This window comes from Poecile atricapillus, chromosome Z (assembly GCF_030490865.1).
Source record: "Poecile atricapillus isolate bPoeAtr1 chromosome Z, bPoeAtr1.hap1, whole genome shotgun sequence".
NCBI classification, from domain to species: Eukaryota; Metazoa; Chordata; class Aves; order Passeriformes; family Paridae; genus Poecile; species Poecile atricapillus.
In genome coordinates, this window is record NC_081289.1 from 14,851,761 (window position 1) to 14,874,655 (window position 22,895).

The following is a 22,895-nucleotide window of genomic DNA, read 5'->3' on the forward strand; positions in this document are numbered from 1 at the left end:
GGTTTGCATAACTCTGGAAGTCTAAAAAATGTCTTCATTCCCCTTAAGTCCACATGTTAGTATAAATGTGTATGTATTGATAAAAATGTATATGCACAGTTATATATAACCTAATTAGAAATCCCCACTTGAACATTGTCCTTCCAGGGAAACTGGCATTCAAAGCTTCTCCTTCTGCCCCCACCATTTGGGCTTTTCACATTTCATTTCCACTCCAGCACACTTTGCCTGCCTGTAAGTAATAGATCAATTTATCAGCATCTAATTATGATGCATTTGTCCAACTCAGAACCACTGGAGAAAAATAACAGCAATTTCATGGCAGTAATGAACCTCTTGCCACCAACTGAACAAAACAGGTTAAGTAAAATTTAATACCTGCAAAATTCTACATAATTCAATAGGTATTTATATATGATTACTAACTAAAGTTTTATACTTGATAAAAAGTGGTCTTTAATAAATACAGCTGTCAATGTTACAGGCAAGTGGCAGAATAAAGACAAATTTCTTGTGAGGAAGGAAAGCTGAAGATTTACATCAAGTGTGTGCAGGTGAAAGAAAAATATTTTAAGAACAGAAGCTGTGGGAAGCAGATTTTCAGTTGTGAGAAATAAGTGTAAAGATAAATACAGACATGCTGCCAAGGGAAAACTTCCCATTTTTCATGCTCATTCCCCTTCACACAAATGCTTTCACACATTTTTTGCCCAGAGAAGCTGTGGCTGCCTCATCCCTAGAAGTGTTCCAGGCCAGGTTTTATTGGGCTGTGAGCAACCTAGGATAGGGGAAGGTATCCCTGCCCATGGCAGGGAGTTGGAGCAGGATGATCTTTAAGGTCTTTTCCAACCCAAACCATTCTGGGATTGCAGGATTTGAAAACCCATTTTCTAGTGGAACAACTTAGCATTCACAAGGTTTTCACCTCCACTTTTCTGCTGTGTTCTGTTCAACAATAAAGGAGATGAAAACAGGAAACAAGAACTGAAAGGAACCCAGACAGGATGCCAGGGAGCACAGGAACGGGAGATCTTGTGCCCAAAAATATCTTCAGTCCCATAACGATTTTTGGCTAATTAGGTTTGATTCCTTTCTCTGCCCTTATGTATTTAACATTTTAAATTTAACAACAGTTATTCCTTCTAAAAGGAGTAACTCATTTCACAGCAGTTTTGGCATTGACGTAGAGAAAGACACAGATATGAGTTCTGCCAGACTTCACTTCAGGAACTCCAGGAGATAACAGCAGCTCCTCAAGCTCCTGTCATTCCTCTGAACAGGAGGCATCTGAGAATCAGCATGAACTTTGCTCTTCAAAGGCACCTACCGCTTTATACTGATTATACAAAAATGTACCTGAGTACAGGCACGTGGAAATGGAGAGTATCAGGCAATAGTTTACCCTGTCCTGTTAGTACTTGAAAGAGCCCTTAGGTCTGTATTAAAATGACAGCAGCTCAGGGAATGATCCTGCCCCTCTGCCCAGCCCTGCCAGGCACATCTGGAGAGCTGTGTCCAGCCCTGGGCTCCTCAGCACAGGAGGGACAGGGAGCTCCTGGAGCGGTGCCAGCAGAGGCTGCAGAGATGATTTAGGGCCTGGAGCATCTCTGACAGGGAAAGGCTGAGGGAGCTGGGGCTGTCCAGCCTCGAGAGGAGCACCAGCTGAGAGGGGCCCTCAGCCCTGGGTGTCCCTGTGAGCAGGGAGGGCTCAGAGCAGGGCCCAGGCTCTGCTCCGGGGGGCCCAGCAATGGCACCAGAGGAACGGGCAGGGACTGATCCCAGGAAGTTCCACCTGGACATGAGGCAGAACTTCTGTCCTGGGCAGTGACTGAGCCCTGAACAGATTGTCCAGAGAGGGTGGGGAGTCTCCTCACTGGAGATACTCCAGAACCATCTGGACACAATCCTGGGTCCTGTGCTCTGGAGCAGGGAGGTGGGACCAGTGACCCACAGTGGTCCCTTCCAGCCTGACCCATCCTTGGATTCTAATTCTGCCTCTTTCATTTCTTCTACTTTCCCATTTTTTTTCAAGGGTCCAGGTAGCAGGAGGATACCTACTGCCTCAATTCCTGGATTCAGCTTACAGCTTTTGATGTATAATTCCTTGGCTACACTTTTTATTGTGGTTTCAATTATACTTCAGTGTTCGGTAATTATATGCCAATTATTATATTTGATAATTACTGTGTACTGATGCATACAACTGAAGGAATACATTTTAGAGCTACCTATTAGTCTTCTGTGGTGCTTAAAATTCTACAACATGAACAAATTGGTTTTACATTCTAATTACATTTGCATCTTTTTATGAAATAATGGAAGTGAGAATTGTTAAGCACACAGGACATGGCTACAGAATTGCTGTACTGATATCAGGAGGGTTTCCAATCACTATATTATAAAACCACACCTACTTTTAAATACTGAAATGAACTCTCTTTAATTACATCATCTAGCAGGTCACCTGATACGGGGGGGTTTGTCCTGCCAGAGAATCTGAGCATTAATGAAGATACGGAAACTAACAATTTGCAGCTGAATCTTGGTAAAAGCATTCTTTGGCCTGAGTTTTCTGTGAAGAGACTTGCCAGTTGGTGGCCAGATGTGGCAAAACATCCCTATACCAACAAATACTTTCCAGGAGAGTCACTTGTGAACTGTGGCTCACAGGTGAAAAACAACCCAGGGTCCCTTGTGGTGCAAGCTCTATCTTAGGTCGTCACTGTGGTGCTCTCAGGTGCCTCCTGCAACACATCAGCTGAAAAGCAAAGCAAGTCCTTTAATGAGCAAACTTTGGTGCCTCACTGAAACTTAACCTGCCCAGCTTTGGGTGAGCAGTTTCTTAAGGACAGCTTTGAAACAGGAGACAATAAGGGAGGGAGGAAATTTTGCACAGAAGTTGCTGAGAGAAAAGCACTTTGGAACCATGAAGTCTGCATGTCCAGCTGTCCCAGCTGTGGATTTTCTCAATGGAGAGGATCACATTTAATTAAATATTCTGAGTTGAAAGGGACCCACAGGGGTCATCAAGATGTCTTGGATGTTGGGACTTCACACAGGCCTGTGAGTGAGGGCAGCTGATGGGCAGCAGGGAAGGGTGAAGGGCTGACCTCGCACCAACCAAAGAAAGATACAGTGACACCAAGGACTGGAAAGATTTCCAAGAGTTGAAACATGAACAGCAGAGGGGTCTTTTAAAAAAAAAACAAAGTAGTCAGAACAGGATCTAGGATATGGAGAAAGAACATCGTGGACAGAAATGGAGCACCTTGTGGTGGCCAGGCAAGCAGCCCTGCAGTCTGGTATGAAGGGACAGAGGGGAATATACAGAGGCCAGAGGCAGGTGAGCAGGTCAAGCACTGGTGAGATGAAGCAGGCACCACTCACCAATCTGTGAAAGCTGAGCAGTGCCACTGCAATCAGAGAGTAAACATTATCCAGTGAACTCACAGGGACCTGTAACAAGCAGGGAGGCTTGCCAGGGCTGGGAGGCACCACAGTGGGTTGACTGCACTGCAAAAGCCTGAAAGTACCCCTAATTTAACAAAAAGCATGGTATGAAATTTCCTAGGTCCCACTAACCAGAGTATGCCCACTGAAAAGGTGGAAGAACCTTCCAGTGACCTTCCTTAGCAACATGGTCTTCAGGACATTACTTTTGTCTTGATGACCTAACAGGGTTCAGTGACAGCTGAACATTTGCACATCCTCAGAGGCAAGCAAGGAATGATCAGTCAAAGCCTGCAAAATGAAGCATGGAATATGAAAGTTGGAAAAAGAGCAAGAACACCAGAGGTTTCCTAGACAGGCTAACTTATAAATGGGTGAGGATAATAGCAATGAGGCAAGCAAGGGATAGAAACAATGACACTTAATCCAGCAAAACTAAAACTTGAAAACCCTGTGACTTACAGGACATGCATGGAGTTGAAACTTTCAAAGCATTAGGAAACTCAAGTTATCCTTCACACCCTGTAACCAGTTTCAGTAGGAGCAGACTTAGGACTTTGAGTGACTTGAGGAAAAGTCCTAAGTATAGGATGGGCAGCAATATCCTTCCCCATTTTGAGGGGATTAAGGAAAAATTACAGTAGTTTGAACTAACACTTTGGAGATGTCAGCATGGAATTCTGCTTAAGTCTTTGCAGGATTTTGAATATATATATTCTATATCTCTGAAATGTTAATTTTTCTTCATATTACTAAATTACTCCAGGTAAACCACAACTGAGCTTAGTGAACACATAGACAAAGACTGGAGAGAAATTCCCCATGTCTGAATTGGGACATGACTAAGGGAAATGCAACTGGGCTCCCCTGGAACAGAAGGATGTTGATATTTTTCCAAAGTACTGTGTTGGCTCCAACCTATGGAAAGCAATGGTCGCCTCTACATTTACATAGGAAAATGTTCCTATTGGTATATTTTTCTTCCCCTGAAAAGGTTGCTGTTCCAAAAAAAGAGAGAAATATTAGTCCACAAAGCTGTTCAGTCATTTTCCCACCCCAGCTACAAGTAGCTCATTCTGTCCCAAATATCTTTTATTTCTTTTACCAGGAAACATCTTAATGAAATTCCAAGATCATCTACTGAACTTCACCCCCAGGGTTTCCTTAAAAGTACAGTGTATGGGGTGTCAATAATTTTAGTGATTCTATAATGCTTTAAAATGATTACAGATTCCAGGAATTGAAGGGAGGAGCTAGTAGAGAATTTATTAATTAATTTCTAGATTGCAGAGCTTAAAGCAAACATATTCATTATCAGCATATACAAACAAACCAAAACAGCCTCCCCCAAAAAACCAACAAATAAAAAACCATGCACCAGTTCAAATGAAATAATTTTCTGTCCAATCATTTAGTTTCAGGGATGAAATCATTGTTACATTAATGCTGACCTGGAATAACTGCACAGAAATTACAGAATTTTATAGAATGCAGTACAATATTACATAAATCAAGATCTAACATGATTTTTTCTCTGGGCTGTTACTGTGAGCACATACACAAGAGAGGCTCAATAGTGGGCACATATTTATCAGCACTGTGTACCAAGGAGAGAACCCACCCAGAAGGGTAGGTTTTCCATGCTGTGCATGGGGATTTAGCCATCAAACTCTCACTAATGCTAATGAGAACTGTGCAGCCCAATGTTACTCTGCTAATACTTTTTTTCCTTGTTGTTCTTTTCAGGACAAAATAATGGCTGACCTGGAACCACTGGAATGACGGAAGCAACTCCATGAAATGGTTTTGACTGATTTGCCTTGTTCTATGAGTTAATAGATCTTGCAGTGACCAGACACTTTGAATACAATCTGATTACAATTTGTGGCTTTCACATCATGGTTTCCTTTTATTTTTTTCCAGGATGTAGGTGTGTGGAACAGTTAACAAATCTTTCCCTTTATGACAGCTTGCCCCCATAAATCTGTGTTCATCCACAGGAACTACCACTGAGTTGTTGGAACTTCACCCCTACCTAGAACTTAGGTCTGTAAAGGATTTAAGAAACAGTTGGACCTGAAGAGAGTGTTCTGATTACTAAGGGGAAATCCCTTTGTTTTTTCTTGAGCAGACCCCTCCACTGTTCATGTTGAAAATCTTGAATCCAGTTTTCACCCCAAAATGCCTCCCTCTCAATTGCAGTATAACATTCAAAAGTGTAAGCAATGTAAAATGTCTTGGGACATTTCTTCCTTACATGGGATCATTCCTTCCCTACAGCATCTCGCTTCCTAGAAGAATATTGCTTGTCTGTCTGAGCACAATGTCATGAGCAACATGACATTATAGTAACTCAGACTTGGGCAGAATGACACACAGAGCCATTAGAGTAATCAGTAAAGCATGAAGAGCTCAAAACACGCAAGAATCCTAGAACCCTGAGTCATTATTTACATTACCTTTCCCTGGATCTGCCAAAGATAGCAAATTCCACCCCCTCACCCCCTATACACACAAACAGTTGAGAGTTTTTTCCCATAAGACAGTCCTATCCTGCAAGGACTATTTTCCACTGTCAGATAACCCCCAGCCTTTTCTCTGCTGGAATCCATTCCTGAATCTGAGAAGGCAGAATGACACCTTATGGAATGCCTTTTAATTTGTCTTATGGCAAAGGGACAAACAGACAGAAAAAAAAATTACAAAAGAGAAAGAAGAAAAAGAGAGAAAGAGAGAAAGAGAGAGAGTATCTTAGCTCAGATCCTTTATATCAAAAACATAAACCAGTACGTAAATTAATGTATATATGTATAAAAGCAACGTATTGAAAACAGTGAACACTTATCTACAATGTTGCACCTGCTCCAAAGCAGAATTCTCGGTGACTCTGATTTAGGCAAAGGATTTTTCTTGAGTTGTGAATTCATGTCTAACCAGCAATACCTCTGAAAAAATAGTGATATCACAGAACAATTACCCAACCAGCAGAAATTCAATAGTGAGAACTCCTTTGGCACTGGAGATACCTGCAGGGCTGTTTGCTGCTAGAGACAAAGTAAGCAGTGGCCTGGGGACAGGAAAGCAAAGAAAGGCCCATTTTCCCCTACAAAGGAAGCCCTGAAATTCAGGATTTTTTTTGCTGTGACAAAGAATAGGTCAAGATGCATGAGGCATTGCAACTGGGGCAGTCCTCACCCAGCGCCTCACCCCAATAACAGCAGCCTGACCGCTGTCATTTAATAGCTCAGAAAAGCAACAAATCTCAGGGCCAAATTCCCCAAACTATCTCATCTTTTACTACTGTATTTTCATGAAGCTGCTTTTCATGAAGCTGTACTGGCCCAAATGCCTTGGAGAAATTATCACGATTCAGCCTCCAGGCCTCCTCTGCAGGCACTGTGGCTGCATCACTTCCCTCAGGGCCTCATGTGTCACCCTTCCAGCCTGCCCCAGGGATTTAATTTACACAGCAAAACTTCTGCTGCAAACGAGAGCACTGATAATTAAAATACGTTTTCAGGGAATCATCTGTGAACAGGCCAAGCAGCTGGTTTTGTTACTGTGCATGCCCTATCCTTCAAGTGTCCAGTTCTCCCCCTGCCAAGCCTCAGCAGAGATGTACCACAGCCATTCCCTCTGTGCTTCTCACCTGCCAGGCAGTTTGTAGGAATTGAAACAGTTTTCCCAGCAGGTGACAGAACTTAGAACAGGACACAGGGAAATTAAAACACAAATTTAAGAGGCTACTGACCATGTCTACCAGGCAAGTCTGCTAGAAACAGCATTATGTAAAAAAAAAGTATGTAAAATTTGGATGCCTCTGGCCCAATCTCATTGTAAATATCACCAGCATATACAACCCTATTCTACCTTCATCTAAAATTCAATATATGGATGACTCTATTTCCCAATCTGCAGACAATTGCTGACATTTACCACTGCTTACCCAAGAGCTTTTTAAATGTTATTGACAAAACATAGATGATTTTTGTACATCTTTTCAAATTTCTCTACATCTCTTGGAAGCCATTTTGACTAAGGTACATAGTTGAGCACAAAGAGTCTGGATGGTAATTAAAATACACAGAGTGATTCTATTCATCTATTCAAGTCACAACACAGTCATTAAAGAAAACCCAGGATTCATAATATGGATTATTAGTAGGCAGCCATTCTGCTTAGCCACCTTTTATTATAGATCATTATTTTACTGCTGATTTAATCACACCTAAATCCTATGGGACTACTTCAAAATCCTGTCTAAAGTGGAGATATAATTTTCTCTTAAATAGTTAATCAACTTGCCAATATTTTCACCACATTCACTCCACTACCACTGAAAATCTTGCCTTGCCTGTTCAACTTTAATTCTGTAAGAGCTGTGTATTACATTTCAGCCCCATGTAAGTAACACACAGGAGCAGAACATGTTTTAGACAATTAATGCTTCTGTAACCAGAGTTGCTGAAAAATATGCATCAAATATTTAAATAATTGGCTTTCCAGAGAAGTATTGCCTTGTTCTGAATGCTGAGAGACTGAAATACAAAGTCCAAAGACCTAGAGCACAAAAGACCTCAGTCTTTTTCCAATGCTCCATTGCTCTGTATTCTCATTGGCTTCAGGAGGCATTCATTAACAAGGATAAAGGGCTAAGACTCATGTTAAATTTCCATATCCTTTCAAAATTAATGTTAGCTACTATTAAGCCGTCCTCTGCACGTTGGATGAATGATTTTGAGGCAATGTCCACACTGAGTGCCTGCAAGGTGTCTCAAATGTACTAAGGGCATGAGATGTTTTCCTGGGAGTATCCACAGAGCACATTGACAGATTTGGGAAAAAAAAGTATTTCTTTTTCTTCTTTTTTCAGGCTTTTAATTACTACTGAATTAAGCAATATGCCTGACATCATTTTGGCTACACTTTGTCTTTGACAGCTGACAGGAGATAAGCCCTCCCCCACTGACAAACTGGGAGCACCTTAGTGCAACAAAACTGCATTTTAACCCCATAAATAAAATCTACTGTTTCACTAAGCTTTTGTTTGGGTCAGGCTGGAGGCGTGTTGGGAGGTTTGTTTGGCTGGTTGGGTTTTTAAGTTTACATGGGATTTTCTCCAGAAAAATTAAAAAATATGCCTTGGAATACCAAGCAGAAAAAGCCAATCATAACCTCCATCATCATGTAATATTAACACGAGCATTGAAGACCTTAAGGACTTCCTTCCCCTCATGTGTAATGTAATCAAAGGAGTTTAGTGAGACATTTTTCAAATGCTCAAAGATTGAGGTTAGATAAGCTTCTTGAAGGACAATTTACACTTTGGTTTAGATTTGTCATCATCTTTCACTTGAAATAATATTTCCTCTCCCAATTGCTACTTAGCAAAGTACATTTCACTTCTAGTGTGCTTGAAAACAATCCAGTTTTGTCAGAATGCCAAGGCACATCTCCAGTGTCTTCTTATTCCGAATCTATTATGCCTTACCATGGATAATACTAATTGAAAATGGTGTATGTTGCATTTGCAGTTATTAAAGCAACAGTAAAATTCGAATTTAAGGGAATGACTGGTTTCAGATTAGGTGAAATACAATTATCATTTTTCCTAGGAACAAATAACAAAAACAAATAAAAACAAAGCAACAACAAAAGTAAAGAATTTTTTTTAAAAAACCAAAACAACTAGAACTGCATGTTCTAGTTGTTGCAATGTCCATGGTATTTATTACCCTTCCTGGGTAACTTCATGCCCAAGACTGTCATTGTGCACTTTCTCTTGGATGTGCAAAATATCATCTCAGTTTAAAAACAGGAAAACAAACAAAATAACAAAACAGGAAGATTGTATTAAGCAAAATAAAAGTTTTTCTGAAGGACAGCAATAACAAATGATAGAAAGTTATTAGGAAGTTGAAAATGTAGTCAAAAATTCCTCAATTCACAGATAATAACTGGGTGAATGGAGACAGTCCATAGTCTTGCCTATTTTCCACAAATTCAAAAACAGCAATATGCCTTCTTCCACATATAAATCTTGCACCTTTATTTTTTCTTGTCCTCTTCTTTTACACATTTGACAATATAAGTGAGAATATTGAGAAATAGTGAGAAAAGTGAGAAAGGTGTTTATCCCTAGTTATCAAACACATAACAATCATAATAATGCCACATGTTCGCAAACATTAACATTGTGGAAATTCACACTTTTCCAAAAATGACAGCTGTAAAAATAAAGATTTTTAAATTGTTGGAACTCTATCCTGTGTTCCTAGAGATTAACCTCCTGATGTCTAAAATGTTTCAGCCTACAAAAGCAGCTTCTAGAAGAAGCCCCATGTGCTGTGAGGTTGGTAGACCCAAACCACTCCACAATTCTTTGATTCAGGATATCCCATCATTTTTTAATTACTGGATTTTCTTGCAAAACCATAGGAAGATGATGTGAGGCAGAGAAACCAAGGGCTGCTCTAAACCAAGGGTCCGAAAGTGGAAACCCTCTAATATTTACCTTTGCAGCCAGATCAGACTTATCTTAAAACCTGGTCCAGAGTATATACTAGAGAATATATCTCAATTTCCAATAGTATTATATGAAAAAAAACCCATTTCTTACATTAGCACTGAAACAAACAACAACAAACGAAAAAAACACCACCACACATTCAGTTCAGCATTATCCACTGGAAACGTAGTTGAAAGTCCACTGTGCTATAGAAAAATACAAATGCTGCTTTAAGGCTGTCCTCAGTTTGATGAATTTGTAGACACATCTTTTTTCCCAAGACTAAAAGCAGAAGTTTTTCTCATATCAGCTCAACACACAATTTTAATCCACATATAAGGACAGACATGTGTCTTTCACATGTGTCTAATCAGCATTTTCTATGAAGTTCAGAGCATGAAAACAGGCAGAACCTTCAGCATGTTCTAACAGGAGTTAACTAACAGACAAAAAAAATCAGTGAAGTGAGAAAATAGAAAGGAAGTAAAAGCCACAGGTCATGGGCAGGAAGGAAAAAGGATAAGGCATAGTCCTTACAGTTTCTTCTAGTTTCTCTGAAGATTCTGGAAGGGAAAACACTTTCCCCTTTTGATTAGACAGCTTGTGTGTTCGGGAAGGACAGGAGGAGGAGTGGGGAACAGGAGTGACACCGTACACCCACAGAAGTGATGGAATACTTTTTCTTTTGTAATTTTCAAAATCAATTCATTTTTTCCATAAAAGAACTGATCAACAATTTCCTGTGAACTTCCCAGTTCATTTACAAAAAGCCTTTTTCTCTTCATAGTGAAGACTGTGACAAAAAGGGATTTTTTGATCAACACTTTATGACATCATTTATCACTTTATATATTAAGAACATGTGTCATCACTGGGAAGAAGGACAAAACAGAATTTGTATCCAGCTGGACTCAGGGTAAGTAATGAGTCAAATAATCAAATCCAAATCTCCTGCTTGACTTTTTGGGTTCTGATAAAATTCAGAACTGAAAGAGGTCTCCAAAGAACAGCTGTTCTCCTGGGTTTTATGCAATTTGGTTGTAAAAATCATAGCAGTAAGATGGTCATGTACTGAACCATAACCCCAGTGCACAGCATAAAAGAATCAGGATCTGAGATCACTTTTTTTTGCTCAGTGCAAGGGTGCCTTAGCCAGGCTGTGCAATGAAATACAACCCAGAGACACCTGCAACTCAGAAAGTTAAGCAAGGAAAATGTTAAGAGTCAAAAGACTTTTATATTTCTTTCTACCTCTGCCAGTGATTTAACATGCATACACTATGCCAAGCCAGTGAGTCTCAAATTTTCAGATTTAGTCTGTGATTTGCTCCACATTTTGGAAGTGTTGACTGGTTGCACTGGAAGCAACATGAGCTATAAGTTCTCAGCATGTACAAAATGGAGCCCTAAATCGCTCAAATTTGGTGTCAAGAACAACAGAACACCTAAAACCAGAACCCAGCAGGGATTTCCCTTCATTGGATATAAATATCCATGGCTTTCAACGGGGCAGAAAGAGAGGGCATAGAGCTCAGTGCAACAACATGGATTTGGAAGACCTGTGCCCAGCTGACTGAGTGGCAACAGCCAAGTGAAATAGCCACAGCTCCCAGCTGACATGAGCATAGCCAACATCACACACGGGAGAAAAAAAACATTATAGGCTGGGATCTTCTCATGTCAAAGAATCGGAGCTGCTCATTCCAAGGGTGGAATGAAGAAAGGACGCAAAACTTACATACAGCTGAGAAGAAAGCTGAGAGTCACGCTGAAAATATTGCAAGGAAATACGAAATGTCTTAGCAGTGTTCCAGCAAATTGCTTAAGTGATATTTTCTTCATTTTAGCAATGTTCAAGTTGTTGGGGGTTTTTTGGTAAGAAAAGTGTGTCTGCTACATACCATAAGAAAACTTAGATAAAGAAATACATTTTCACCTGAAGTAAGATTGATATTGCTACTCAACACTACATTAAACAACAGCAGCCACCATGTCTTTCCCAGGCAGAAAGGACCAAGCAACACATACACCTTACCTTCATACTGTATTTTGGGCATGCAAAGCGGCCATTATCCATCAGGACAGCCAATGCCACATATGAGGAGCAAGTCTCCCCCTCTTACCTCAGGGTCTTTCTCGAGCTCCAGCCCTGCTTCCAGCAGGTTGCGTTCATACTCCTCCCGCTGCAGCCGCCTCTCCTCCTCCAGGGCGTCCAGCGGGCTGAGCTCCACCACCTCCAGGCCCGGCAGCCCCGGCCACTCCCGCAGGGCACACTGGCCATCGTCCTGCTGCTGCTGCTGGGGCTCAGCATGGCCCTTCCTGGTGCCTCCGTTCGAAACCAGGGCTGCAGAGGCAGATCCACGCCTCGGCTCCGGGGAGGCTGCGCTGGGGGCGTGCTGGGCCAGGCGTCTGCGGTAGTGGTAGGCCAAGACGTAGTCAACCTTCCTCTTGCTGTCCCTGAAGTGCAGGCCACTCGGGGAGGCCCTGTCCCTCACCCCTCCCTGGGTCGCTTCCAGGTAGTTGTTGATAATCTGGGAGAGAAACACAGGAGTCACACAGACAAGAAAGCCAAAAAGCCCAAGTAGGTGGGGGGGTCTATCTCCACATGAGCACAGGAAGCCATGAACAATCCAGGTATGACCTACAAATATTTATTTTGCATACCAGTCTCACTTCATTCCTCCTCTGACCTAAACATAGTTCAGTTTATCCCAACACATGGCATCCCTAGGGAAGGGCAAGTACAGAAGCACACCCCAACTCTGTCGCCCTATTCTGCACTTGCACAGACCAAGGGGAGAGGACACCCACATTCTGAAAGGGTACAGAGAAGTGAGAATAAGGATTACATTACGGACCATGTGCCATGTGCTGTGGAGCAAAGCAGACAGGGAAAGGAACTAAAAACGGTGACGGAAGGGAAGAAACGATCTTAGCCAGAATAGCAGAAATATCTTTAATGCAGGTTAAGGTCCAGAAGGGCAGGACTGGACAGAAACACTTTGGAAAATAGCAGGGATTAGATGTGTCCCATGAATGGCTAGCAGTGCTAGCTTGTATTTTAACATATGAAAAGACTGTGTGACTGACCAGTAACACTGCAAAAGGGAATCCGTGGCTAAAATCCTTCAAACCACCCACGTTGCACCGTCAGCCTCTCAGACCATCCCTGCTCCATCATCTCCCTCTCAGAACCCTTCTGGGATGCAGCTCCTACAGTAATCCTGCCATCACTCTCTAGCCTGGATGGGAATTCTGCAGCATTTCATGTGGAAGTCTGGCACTGACACATTCACTTGCACTTCCCACTCATTAAGGCAGCCCATGAGTTTTCCAAACTGTTTCCAGCCACCATTTCCAGTACAATGCTACAGTGTAAAGCCCTTCAGAGAGCTCTCTAGACCGTTATTCACTGGAATGACACCAGTCCTCCAGTGATGGGATAAAAGCAAGGGTCAACCTGATCCAAAGCAATCATCCTATAACCCAATTCCAAACATTTATGGTTCCCATAGGTGACTGTACAAGCAAAAATCTTGACAGGTACCAGTCAAAGGTTTCTTTCTCTCTTTTTCTCCCCTCCTTATGTGTGCTGGTAGTGCTGAATGCAAAGTTAACCACTTGCTGTATGGAATTTATCTTGTTTGTTAACACAACACAAATTTACGAATGTATTATTATAAATGTGCATCTTATTATATTCATCAACACCACCACACTCTTATTTTTCATTGTTTTGCTTCACTTTGTTTTCCACAAAGTAGCTTTCAGTTGTCATGTCACAAAAAAAAATCTTGGGTTTACATGCATGATACATCCTTCATCCTTTCACAAAACTACCACCAAATAGTCTGTTCTGCACATCACACTTGCCACACCCTTCACATCTAAAGTATATATACAGTCCCTTTAGGCATATCCAAAATTACACACAGCATTGTGTCCTGGTAGAATATAAAACTACTTGTGAAACAGCATTTTATTGCAATTCCTCATTTCCTGATTGGATACATTTTTACATAATACTCACGGGCAGCCCATGCAAACTTCCCGGATCCATCTCTGCCCTGGCGAGGAAAAACCCGTGGCAGATTTCTAGTGTCCCTCCCAGAGAGTTTCAGGCTATACAGTGCAGAAGGAATGATGTCACCAGCAGCAGGTCACTGGCACAAGGCAATGCATTAGCTGGCTCTAGAGAAAATGAGCTCTGAGCATCCTCTCCTCCCTTACTGGAGAGTGTGGGCAGAAACAAGAAGCACAAACAAGAAGCAGAAACAAGAAGCAGGAGGGGGAACAAGAAGAATATGAAAATCATTCCAAGGTTTTCCTGTTTGTTACTGTGTGGAGCCACCTGCCACATCCCAGTCACCTGAGATGGCACCATAGCAACACTTGGGGTTGCTGGAGTTACACAAGGGATGAGGAGAGCCAGCAGTGACTCCCTCTCTGTGGACTCTTCTTCACTCTTGACAGCGAGGTGCCATCCCCATAATTATGGGTGTCCAATTCACAGAAAATAAAATTCCCACAGATTTCACTAAAGACATTTCCTGCCCCTAAATGTACATTGCTTGCCTTACCATGAGATATTCTGGCACAAGAAAACATTTTAGGGAGGAATAAAAAAAAGTCGCAATTTCAAAAACGTCTCTGAAGGACCTATCAAGATCTTTCTGTCCTCCCCTCTCACAGCCACTGCAAAAGTCAGAAACAGTGATTTAAATTACCAGCTTAGGTCCTGCTTTCACTGCTTCTTAATGTTTCCGAGACAAGAAGCCGTCACACCAAGGAATAAGAATATGGGAAGGTAGGATCAGCATTTCAAAACTATTTTGTTCTAGTGGTCTGATAGCAAATATATCACTACAAATACATCCCAAAAGGTGCCTCCTGTAATGACAGCTCTACTCTGAAGACTACAGCCACACCACACTTCCAATGGGAATCAATCCAATCCAGCCCCACCTGGGCACAGCTGGCTCAGGGCTGGCACAGGCACACCCGATTTAGTGATCAACCTGCAGATCTTTTTTGCCACTGGGGGTAATAGCAACCCCCTCCATTCCTGCACTGAAGGATTTTGGCTAAAGTAAGCACTTAAGAAAAGTTTGGTGAGTTTACTGCAGAAATTAATTCTTGCTGTACACAGAGAGACAAATGAACCACCTGAGGTTGTGGTATCACTTCCCTCATAAAGATTCTTCTCCCTGTTCTGATTTAACCAACACAAAGGAGAGTGCGCCTTGCTCCAAGCCTCTTCATAATCCCAAATGCACTTAAGGTAGGTCAATGAACATGAAATCCTACTTACAGAACTTCTGTAGGACACCACTGATGCTTCAAGAGCTCCACTGGTCCCGCTTTTGTGCCAGGAAGTCCGGTTCTGAGGAACAGTGAGATATTTGCTGTTGTAGGCTGAAAAAGAGTCCTCTGCTGATTTTGCTGCGTTCCGTCCATTGAGAGTTGTGTGTGAGGAGGGTAGAGTAAAGTCTGAGAAGGAGAGATAAATACACAAAGCAGGTTTTATGCAGATGGTTCCCTAATGGAATGGGGACTATTCATTTCTAGTGATGTGAACAGATCCAGTGGCATCAGGTAGAGGTACGAACTTGTGGATCATGGTCATTCTTCATAAAGTACTCTTTACACATGTGAAATCCTCATGAAGTATACCTTAGATTATACCTACATGTTCTGGTCTCAGGGGCTAATATCTGGAATTTCTACACATGCTCCGCATTTCTTGTGTTTGACAGATTACACGGTCACAGTGCAGAAAAATGGAAGGTCTGTAAAGGACGGAAATCATCACAAGAAAGAATCATAAAAATATCCTGGGTTGGAAGAGACCTGAAAGATCATCTCGGTTCTATCCCCAGTGACAAGGGCAGGGACACTTTCCACTAGCCCAGGTTGCTCCCAGCCCGATCCCAGCCTGGCCCTAGGCACTTCCAGGGATGGGGCAGCCACAGATTTTCTGCGTAATCTGTACCAGGGCCTCTCCACCCTCACACAGAAGAATTTCTTCTAGATTTCCAATCTAACCCTGCTCTCTGTCAGTGTGAAGTGATTCCTCTTTTTCTGTCCTAACCCTGAGGTTAAGAGTCTCTCTCCACCTTTCCTGTGGGCTCCCTTCAGGTGCTGGAAGGTCGCAATGAGCTCACCCCAAAGCCTTTTCTTTTCCTGGCTGAACAATCCCAATTCTCTCAGCCTTTCTTCACAGCAGAGCTTCTCCATCCTGCTGATCCTCTTGGAGGCCTCCTTGCTCCAACAGGTCAGTTCCATACAGGCAGTAGCACAGTGAAAAATGCTGATAAAAACCAGTGGATACAGAAACTGTTTTGACAGAGAAATGTTTCATACTCTTTCCCCCTCTAGTGGTGCCACAGCTGAAACGGGGTTGACTGATCCATACTCTCGTTCTCTTGGAGAAGCTCTTACTGGGAGGGAGAAACCATCTCTTGGTACTTCCAGCATTAGTGTTTTATACCCAGGAGAAGACACCCTGTACACATCTGCCCACATGGTCAGCACCATCACCACTACAGAGACAAAGCATCACTGCCTCTGTCTAGTCAGGATTTTTTTCCAGGAAGAAGAAATAACACCTCCCATCTATCCAGGGAGTCACCACATCCATTGTGTACTGCTAAAGTCTGGAGATTTTGTTTCCCCCTCATTTAGCTGAGCCTCTTCTATCCCCTATACTCAGACTGAAAATGCTTCCCCACCACCACGTTCTGAGAGAGGAGACAGTGGAATGCTAAAGAAGGAAATGCTTGGAGGAGGGGGTCTGACCCCTAAATGTTATGAATTTTCTTATGTCTCCTATCAATACCAGATTAGGGTTCAGCAGCACTTGAACACTACAACAGATTGACTCACCAGTCTTCCCTGTCTGATCTCCTGGGTAGACACGTGCTTGGATCACTTTAATGAAGCACATAATGATGCCACAAGGGAAACTCCAAGGAAAATAATTAATAAGCAAAGGTTTCATTCCCAAAGGCCACACACAATGTTTTGCCAGTATTTTCAGACTGAGTCTGGGATATCTCACAAGACCTTTACACAGTCAATTAAAGACCTCTTTTTCTTTCCAGTCCTTTTAACTAGCCTAGGAAAAAAGCTGCTGTTCATTTATAATAACATGATTTCATTTCCATTATGCTTCCTAACCTCCAGAAACCATGTCACGAACCTGAGATTAACACTGGTAAACTGGTGAGGCAGTCAGGGACTCCCAATTAGAGTAAGTTTTTTGATGGAATTGCAGTTGCCATATTCATATCTGGAAGACTCCTCCCAAAAGCTTTTCATCTTCCCAAATTAGACCAATTTAAACAAAATGTTTTATTTTGCATGCATTCCATGTTTGACAGCTCTTGCCTGTGGTACAGCAGTGCCTCAGGGGCTTCTGCTTCAGATGCAGCCTGACCTCACTCTACCCTGTAAGCCTTTATGACATCTGGCCTTACATGTTCTCATTCTGTAAGTGTTCTGGAGGAATCAGTATCAAAGATAGAAAAAAGGGGTATGTGTGTGTGTGGACAGAGATCAGTGACTAGCTCCAGTTCCAGTGCCAATTTACAGCCAGTCACCACCTACTCACTCAGCTCTCTGCACTCCTTTGCCTCAGCTTTTTGCAAACTTAAGGGTTGGCCACATGTGCAGCAATTGACCTCACAGGTCCTTGTCCAAAGTGCCACCATGAAGAAGTTGCGCAGACTACCAAAAGTGGAAGGACTGAGAGGGTGTGATAAAGGACAACACTGCTTGTAAAAGAGTCAGTAAAGAAGTCTGCCTTATTAGGAGCTCTGTATTAAATCCTGAGTAACAGCCAATTAACTGAGCTGAGTAGTCCAGATGATCAGATCATAGCACAGCTACTTGCAGAATACGCTGCAAGTGGTTTGGTCATCCAGGGCACAGACAGGGAACTGTTTTCATTTATCTTCTCCTCTTTCCAGTTAAATATCAGAAGGAATCTACATTTCTGAAAGACACCACAGTTAGAAGGGTGCTCCTCTGCAAGGCTTTTCAAAACATCTGCAATTTAGGAACATTGATTAGCAAACTCCAACCCCCACACAGGAATGTAAAAAAACCTACTTGAACTTACTGTTTCCTTGTAGCTTTACTCAAACATATCTATGTCAAAGGATATAAATATATATACACAAAAATATGCAGCATGGTTATACATGTGCTCTTTAGGCTCTCAGTAAATAATGACTTCTCAGCTCTGAATATAGATGAAGTAGCTCAGCTCATGCCAAAATTACTTCATGTGCACATCTCCACCAACTTCAACACAACTACAGCAAAGCATGATTTCCTCCACTGTGTCTTCAAAACCACCATTTCAGTGCCTTTTAAGAATACAGGAATTAGACAGACAAGGCTGTTTAGCTTGTCCCTAATGCCACCTAATTTTCAGCCTGTGTGTTCAGGGCTCACACAGTACCTCTCAGACTGCAGGTAGAAAGGGCCAAACAACAAATCCTGACTAATGCTGGACTAATCCAGACAGCCTGGGTGCATCTGCCTCTCTGAACCTCATGCCAACACTCAGTTTGAAATGTTCTGAGCCTCCACAACACCCAGCAGGAGAATCTCTTAGGCAGGACTCAGTATCTTTGAAGAATTCCTTTATATTTGGCTGTACATAACACAGATATCCTTTGCCTTCCCACCTCCAGAATATAATTAGAGAAGAAATATTCTTTATAAAGAGAACCATCCAATTCTGAGTTTAGTTATGGGGATGATTTTAATAGAAGCAGTTAAGCAGCAGGGGTCTAAACACCTAAACAGTTCTTGAACTAAAAAGGGAGAAATACCAGACAGCTAAAACTTCATGGTCAAATTCTATCCTATTATTCAAACAAGGAGTTTGAAGTTCACAGCAGAGATACAGCTGCAGAAGCAATAGGATAACATGGAAACAACCACAGAGCTTTTAACTGTGACAGCAAAAGAACAATGACTCAACATCAGCACTGAAAGTTATTCTAAACTTGTATATTGGGAACTCCAGCACAAAAGTTTTATGCACTGGCAGATTTGCTTCTTTTTTTATGGGAATTGAGAGCTCAGGACTGCTCATTTTCTCCTGGAAAAGGATATTGCTCACTACCCACAGTTGCACTGCAATAAGGCGAATGCAGGTGGAAACAGCAGAAGACCAGCACAAGGCCTTTGTCTAGTGATTGTCTTTTCCATATGGATCACAACACTGACCCACAGCTGCACTTCTGAGGCTTCAGGAGAAATGAACTCTGCATGCTTTATCTCTGAGCTCTCTGTATGTAACTGGGTTGCAGATTTTTCTCTTTTTTTAATGTCCTAAAAGAAGACAGAGAAGTCCTTTCAAAGTATTCCTTTCTTTGTTCTCCACCCCGTTTTGGCCTATCCCATTTCATAGGCAGCAATAAGAATAAAACAGAATAAACTTACCAGGCGCGTGTGTTTCCATGTTGCCTGGAGGTTTGGCTGGAAGTTGCGTCAGTACTAAAATAGGATGTGGCTATGCCGTGCACAATCTGCTTCTGCACTGGCTTAAGGAAGGAACAACACCAGCGGCTATTTCCATCCTGCCTTGATCCTGCTTTAAGCAAACCACAAACTGAAGCTAATTAGTGAGACCACCTGGTTTAGTGATTACCGTCATGGAGGGAGAGAGACCAAGCTCCCATGACCTGAGGGGCCGTGGCAATTCTCTGCTGGAACTTCAGCACCTTGTCTTCATGTTCCGTAATGCCACAAGAAGCAAGGTAATAAGAGGCATATTTTTCCCAGAAGGCAGTGGAGAGGAAGGAAAAAGGCTAGTGCAGAACCAGGGCTCTACAGCAGAGCCAGTTCTGTCCAAAGAACCAGCACTCAAGAATCAGGTTGTCTTGGAGGTGGTTTCTGTGGGGAAGAGTGTCTTTCTATATACAAAGCTTCACAGTGCTTCCAGGTAGGAGGTAAGTGTAGAAAGCTTTCTATAAGGCTCTGTTTCAAGTACTCCAGTTACCTCAGTGCCTGAATGCCCTGTCATTCCTGCATGAAATATTCAGGAGTTTATCTTGTAATCAACTGTCTAATCAGAACAGGTGATGGATCCTGCTTAGCCTTCACCTTGCAATTTAAGTAATGTATAGGGAAGAAAAGTTGTTGATGACCAATGCTATTTGAGAAAGGACTTTTGCTATCATTTGCTAATGATAACTGGAGAGAGATGTAACTAATTTGAGCCCAAATCTTTTTCTTCTTTTAGCCTATTTATGATACTATGGTGGTTTATCTAGTGTGATGGGGGAAAATGGATTAATTCAATGCTTGAATAAAGTCCAGTGGTTCTATGACCTTGTGAATCAGGATAGTACACTGTGTCATGGTTGGCAAGGGTAGAAATTGTCTCTGTCACAAAGAGATGTGCTGGTGCACCCTGGTTGTGCTATCAAGCATGCTGAATACATAAAGGGAGCAGTGCAGCTGTTGTGTCCCAAATTTGGGCTGGGTGATGTAAAATTTTCCCAGAAAGACTAAGAAATTTACATGGGGTTTTAAATTCATTAGAACACCCCACTCTTCTTGGACCCTACTTTGGCATTTCTTATCTTCTGACCAATATATCAACAGATATCAAATACTTTTTTACCCTGCTAGTATCTTATGTTACCCTCAGAACATCTTTCAGAGGTTTTAAAAACAATTAATCTGTTTCCTATACAGGGAACAAATCTCCCGCTTTTTACACCTATCTCAGGGAGACAGAAATGAAAACTTTCTAAAGCTTTTGCTATTTTCCATCCACAATCTCTTCTGCTTCAACTAAGCTGAAAACCAGAAAGGCAAATCCTGGCTTATTCTGGAACAGTATAGGAATGTAGAGCCAGGTCCTGCTGGGGTCCCTGTGGACTTATAGCTCTGGCTGCGTAGGTTTCAATTACCAGCTTCTATAAGCTGTAAGGATGGGTGTGTTACAGGTAATACACTTAGGTCAGGTAATAAATAATATACACAGCAATATGAGAGGAAGCAATCTCCAGCTGCTTAGAATGGAAGTAGTCTATTTTTAAGACTTTCCAACTGAGAAAATCATATCTTGGCATCACTATCTTTCCTGAGGTACCTGGGTATGGTGTTAATTGATAATGCAGAGTTGTGACAAATAATACCAATATACTCGATTGTGTTTCACCTGCTGTAGAGGAGTGGTTCTTGCAAGTCTGTAAATTTAGCAGAAAGATTAGATGCTTTGAATAATTAAAGAGTTATATAAGACTCCTCCCCAAATCCATTCAGCATTCCTGTAAATCTATCCTGTGACATACTCAACGATCCAGTTGGTGTTCTGAAACAGTGGGATGTGCTCCTAATCATTGGTGGAAAGTTATAGACCAAGGTAGTTCAAACCCATCAAGGCTCACAAACAGTATGTATGACTTGGGAAACAACATTCCTCAAAGCCTGGCTTCTGCTGGAGAATGCCAGTGGAGCGGTCAGATGTAGAGTACTGTGTGATGTGCTGGCACACTTGATTGTAGGCAGGACTGTGCTCTTCACTCCTGCCAGGGAGGAATGCTGCTAAAAGTATTGGAATTGCACCAATTGGATCTGCCTGTGTAAAAGGCAATGAAACCTGCACAGAACAGGTCTGAGCCCACTGGGTCCATAGGCAAAAGACAGACAGTTCTTTTGTGGCAGACTGCCTGAAAAAGTTTGATTCTCATGCCAGAGAGTCAAAGTCAAAAATGTATTTATCTCTTCAGCCTGAGAAAGGAGATGGTATAACATTCCCTTCTGCTTTTTCTTTCCTGCCAGTCTGTTTCTACAACAGGATTGTCAAGGACGATCCTTCTGGCCTTGCTCATGATGGGGGCTTGGAATACACAGGTAGTAGTCAGGCCTGAGTAACATCTAGACCACACCGAAGTCACCAGAACTCCCTGCTGTAAGTAAAGCCAGTAAGTGCTCTCCTCATGGGCTGCATTGCACTGACTCATACAATCAATTATCTAATTAGAAGACCTGTCTGCAGCCACAATGCCTTAGGCTGCAATCCTGTCAGCTTTCACAAGCTAAGAAGGGTCAATCGGGGTAAGGGCACAGAATGAAACAAAGGGACATCCCAGCCATGGTAAGTGGAAGAGGATGACATTTGCCTTTTTCTCCAAATCCGTCCCTTCTCTCTGCCCCTTCTGATGTTGCAGGTTGCTATTCCTGATTTGCTGATTCCTGAATTGCTGAGCTTCAGCTTCAGATGAACTGTTGACTGACCCAAATCCATCTGTCAGGAAGCTTAATATCTTGAGGCAGCTACAGGAAGGAACCGGTGTGAGGGTGGAAGTAAACTGGTGACAAATCTACTGCAGCAAGTGCAGCTGGTGCCAATTAAAACTGTGTTTCTCTCTCCAGCGTTATTGTACCCTATAGCAGAAGACACAGAGATGCATAGAAGGCCTGCACTTCTACTCTGTGCAGCAATAAAGGATGTCTTGAAATAATGATAAAAACAAAAAGGGCTCACAATTCAGGGTGTGTTGAATCCACAGCTGACTGGCAAGAGAGAAGGAGCAGGCATGTGGTAGCTCGGCATTTAGGAAAAAAAGTGGGAAATATCCACAGAAGTGACTCCTCTGAGAGGGGCTGCTGGGAGTTTCTTCTCTGCTTGAGATCAGGCCAATAGCTGGCCAGTTTGGAGAACTGACAGCATTTTGGACCACTGAAAAGTGAGATCACCTTTGTGAATACCACCTTTAAACCCAAGCCTGGAACTTTTTGTCTCTGTCTCTGCCTGGTTTCTCTAAAAAAGGAATGCAACTTACCTTTTACATTCAAACCAAAGGAGTTTTTGTTTGTTCCCTGTCCTGGGGTGACTTTATGATGCTTGTATCCCCAGTCACCTGGTTTATGTTACACATTAAGTTCTGCACCTGTAAGACTGGCT

At 42.2% G+C, this 22,895-nt stretch overlaps 1 protein-coding gene across 1 annotated transcript in view; it reads right to left on the reverse strand.

The window, feature by feature from the left end:
- The window catches only part of LOC131572702 (anoctamin-2-like), a 158,407-nt gene extending 138,930 nt beyond the window's left edge, over positions 1-19,477 (reverse strand). The window contains exons 1-3 of the mRNA XM_058825985.1: positions 19,418-19,477; positions 15,270-15,448; positions 12,082-12,489 (exon numbers count right to left, since the gene is read on the reverse strand). Coding sequence (XP_058681968.1) covers positions 12,082-12,489; positions 15,270-15,448; positions 19,418-19,436 — 606 coding nt within the window. The 5' untranslated portion in view covers positions 19,437-19,477. The remainder of the gene's footprint in view (positions 1-12,081; positions 12,490-15,269; positions 15,449-19,417) is intronic.
- Between the last annotated feature and the right edge of the window lie 3,418 nt (positions 19,478-22,895).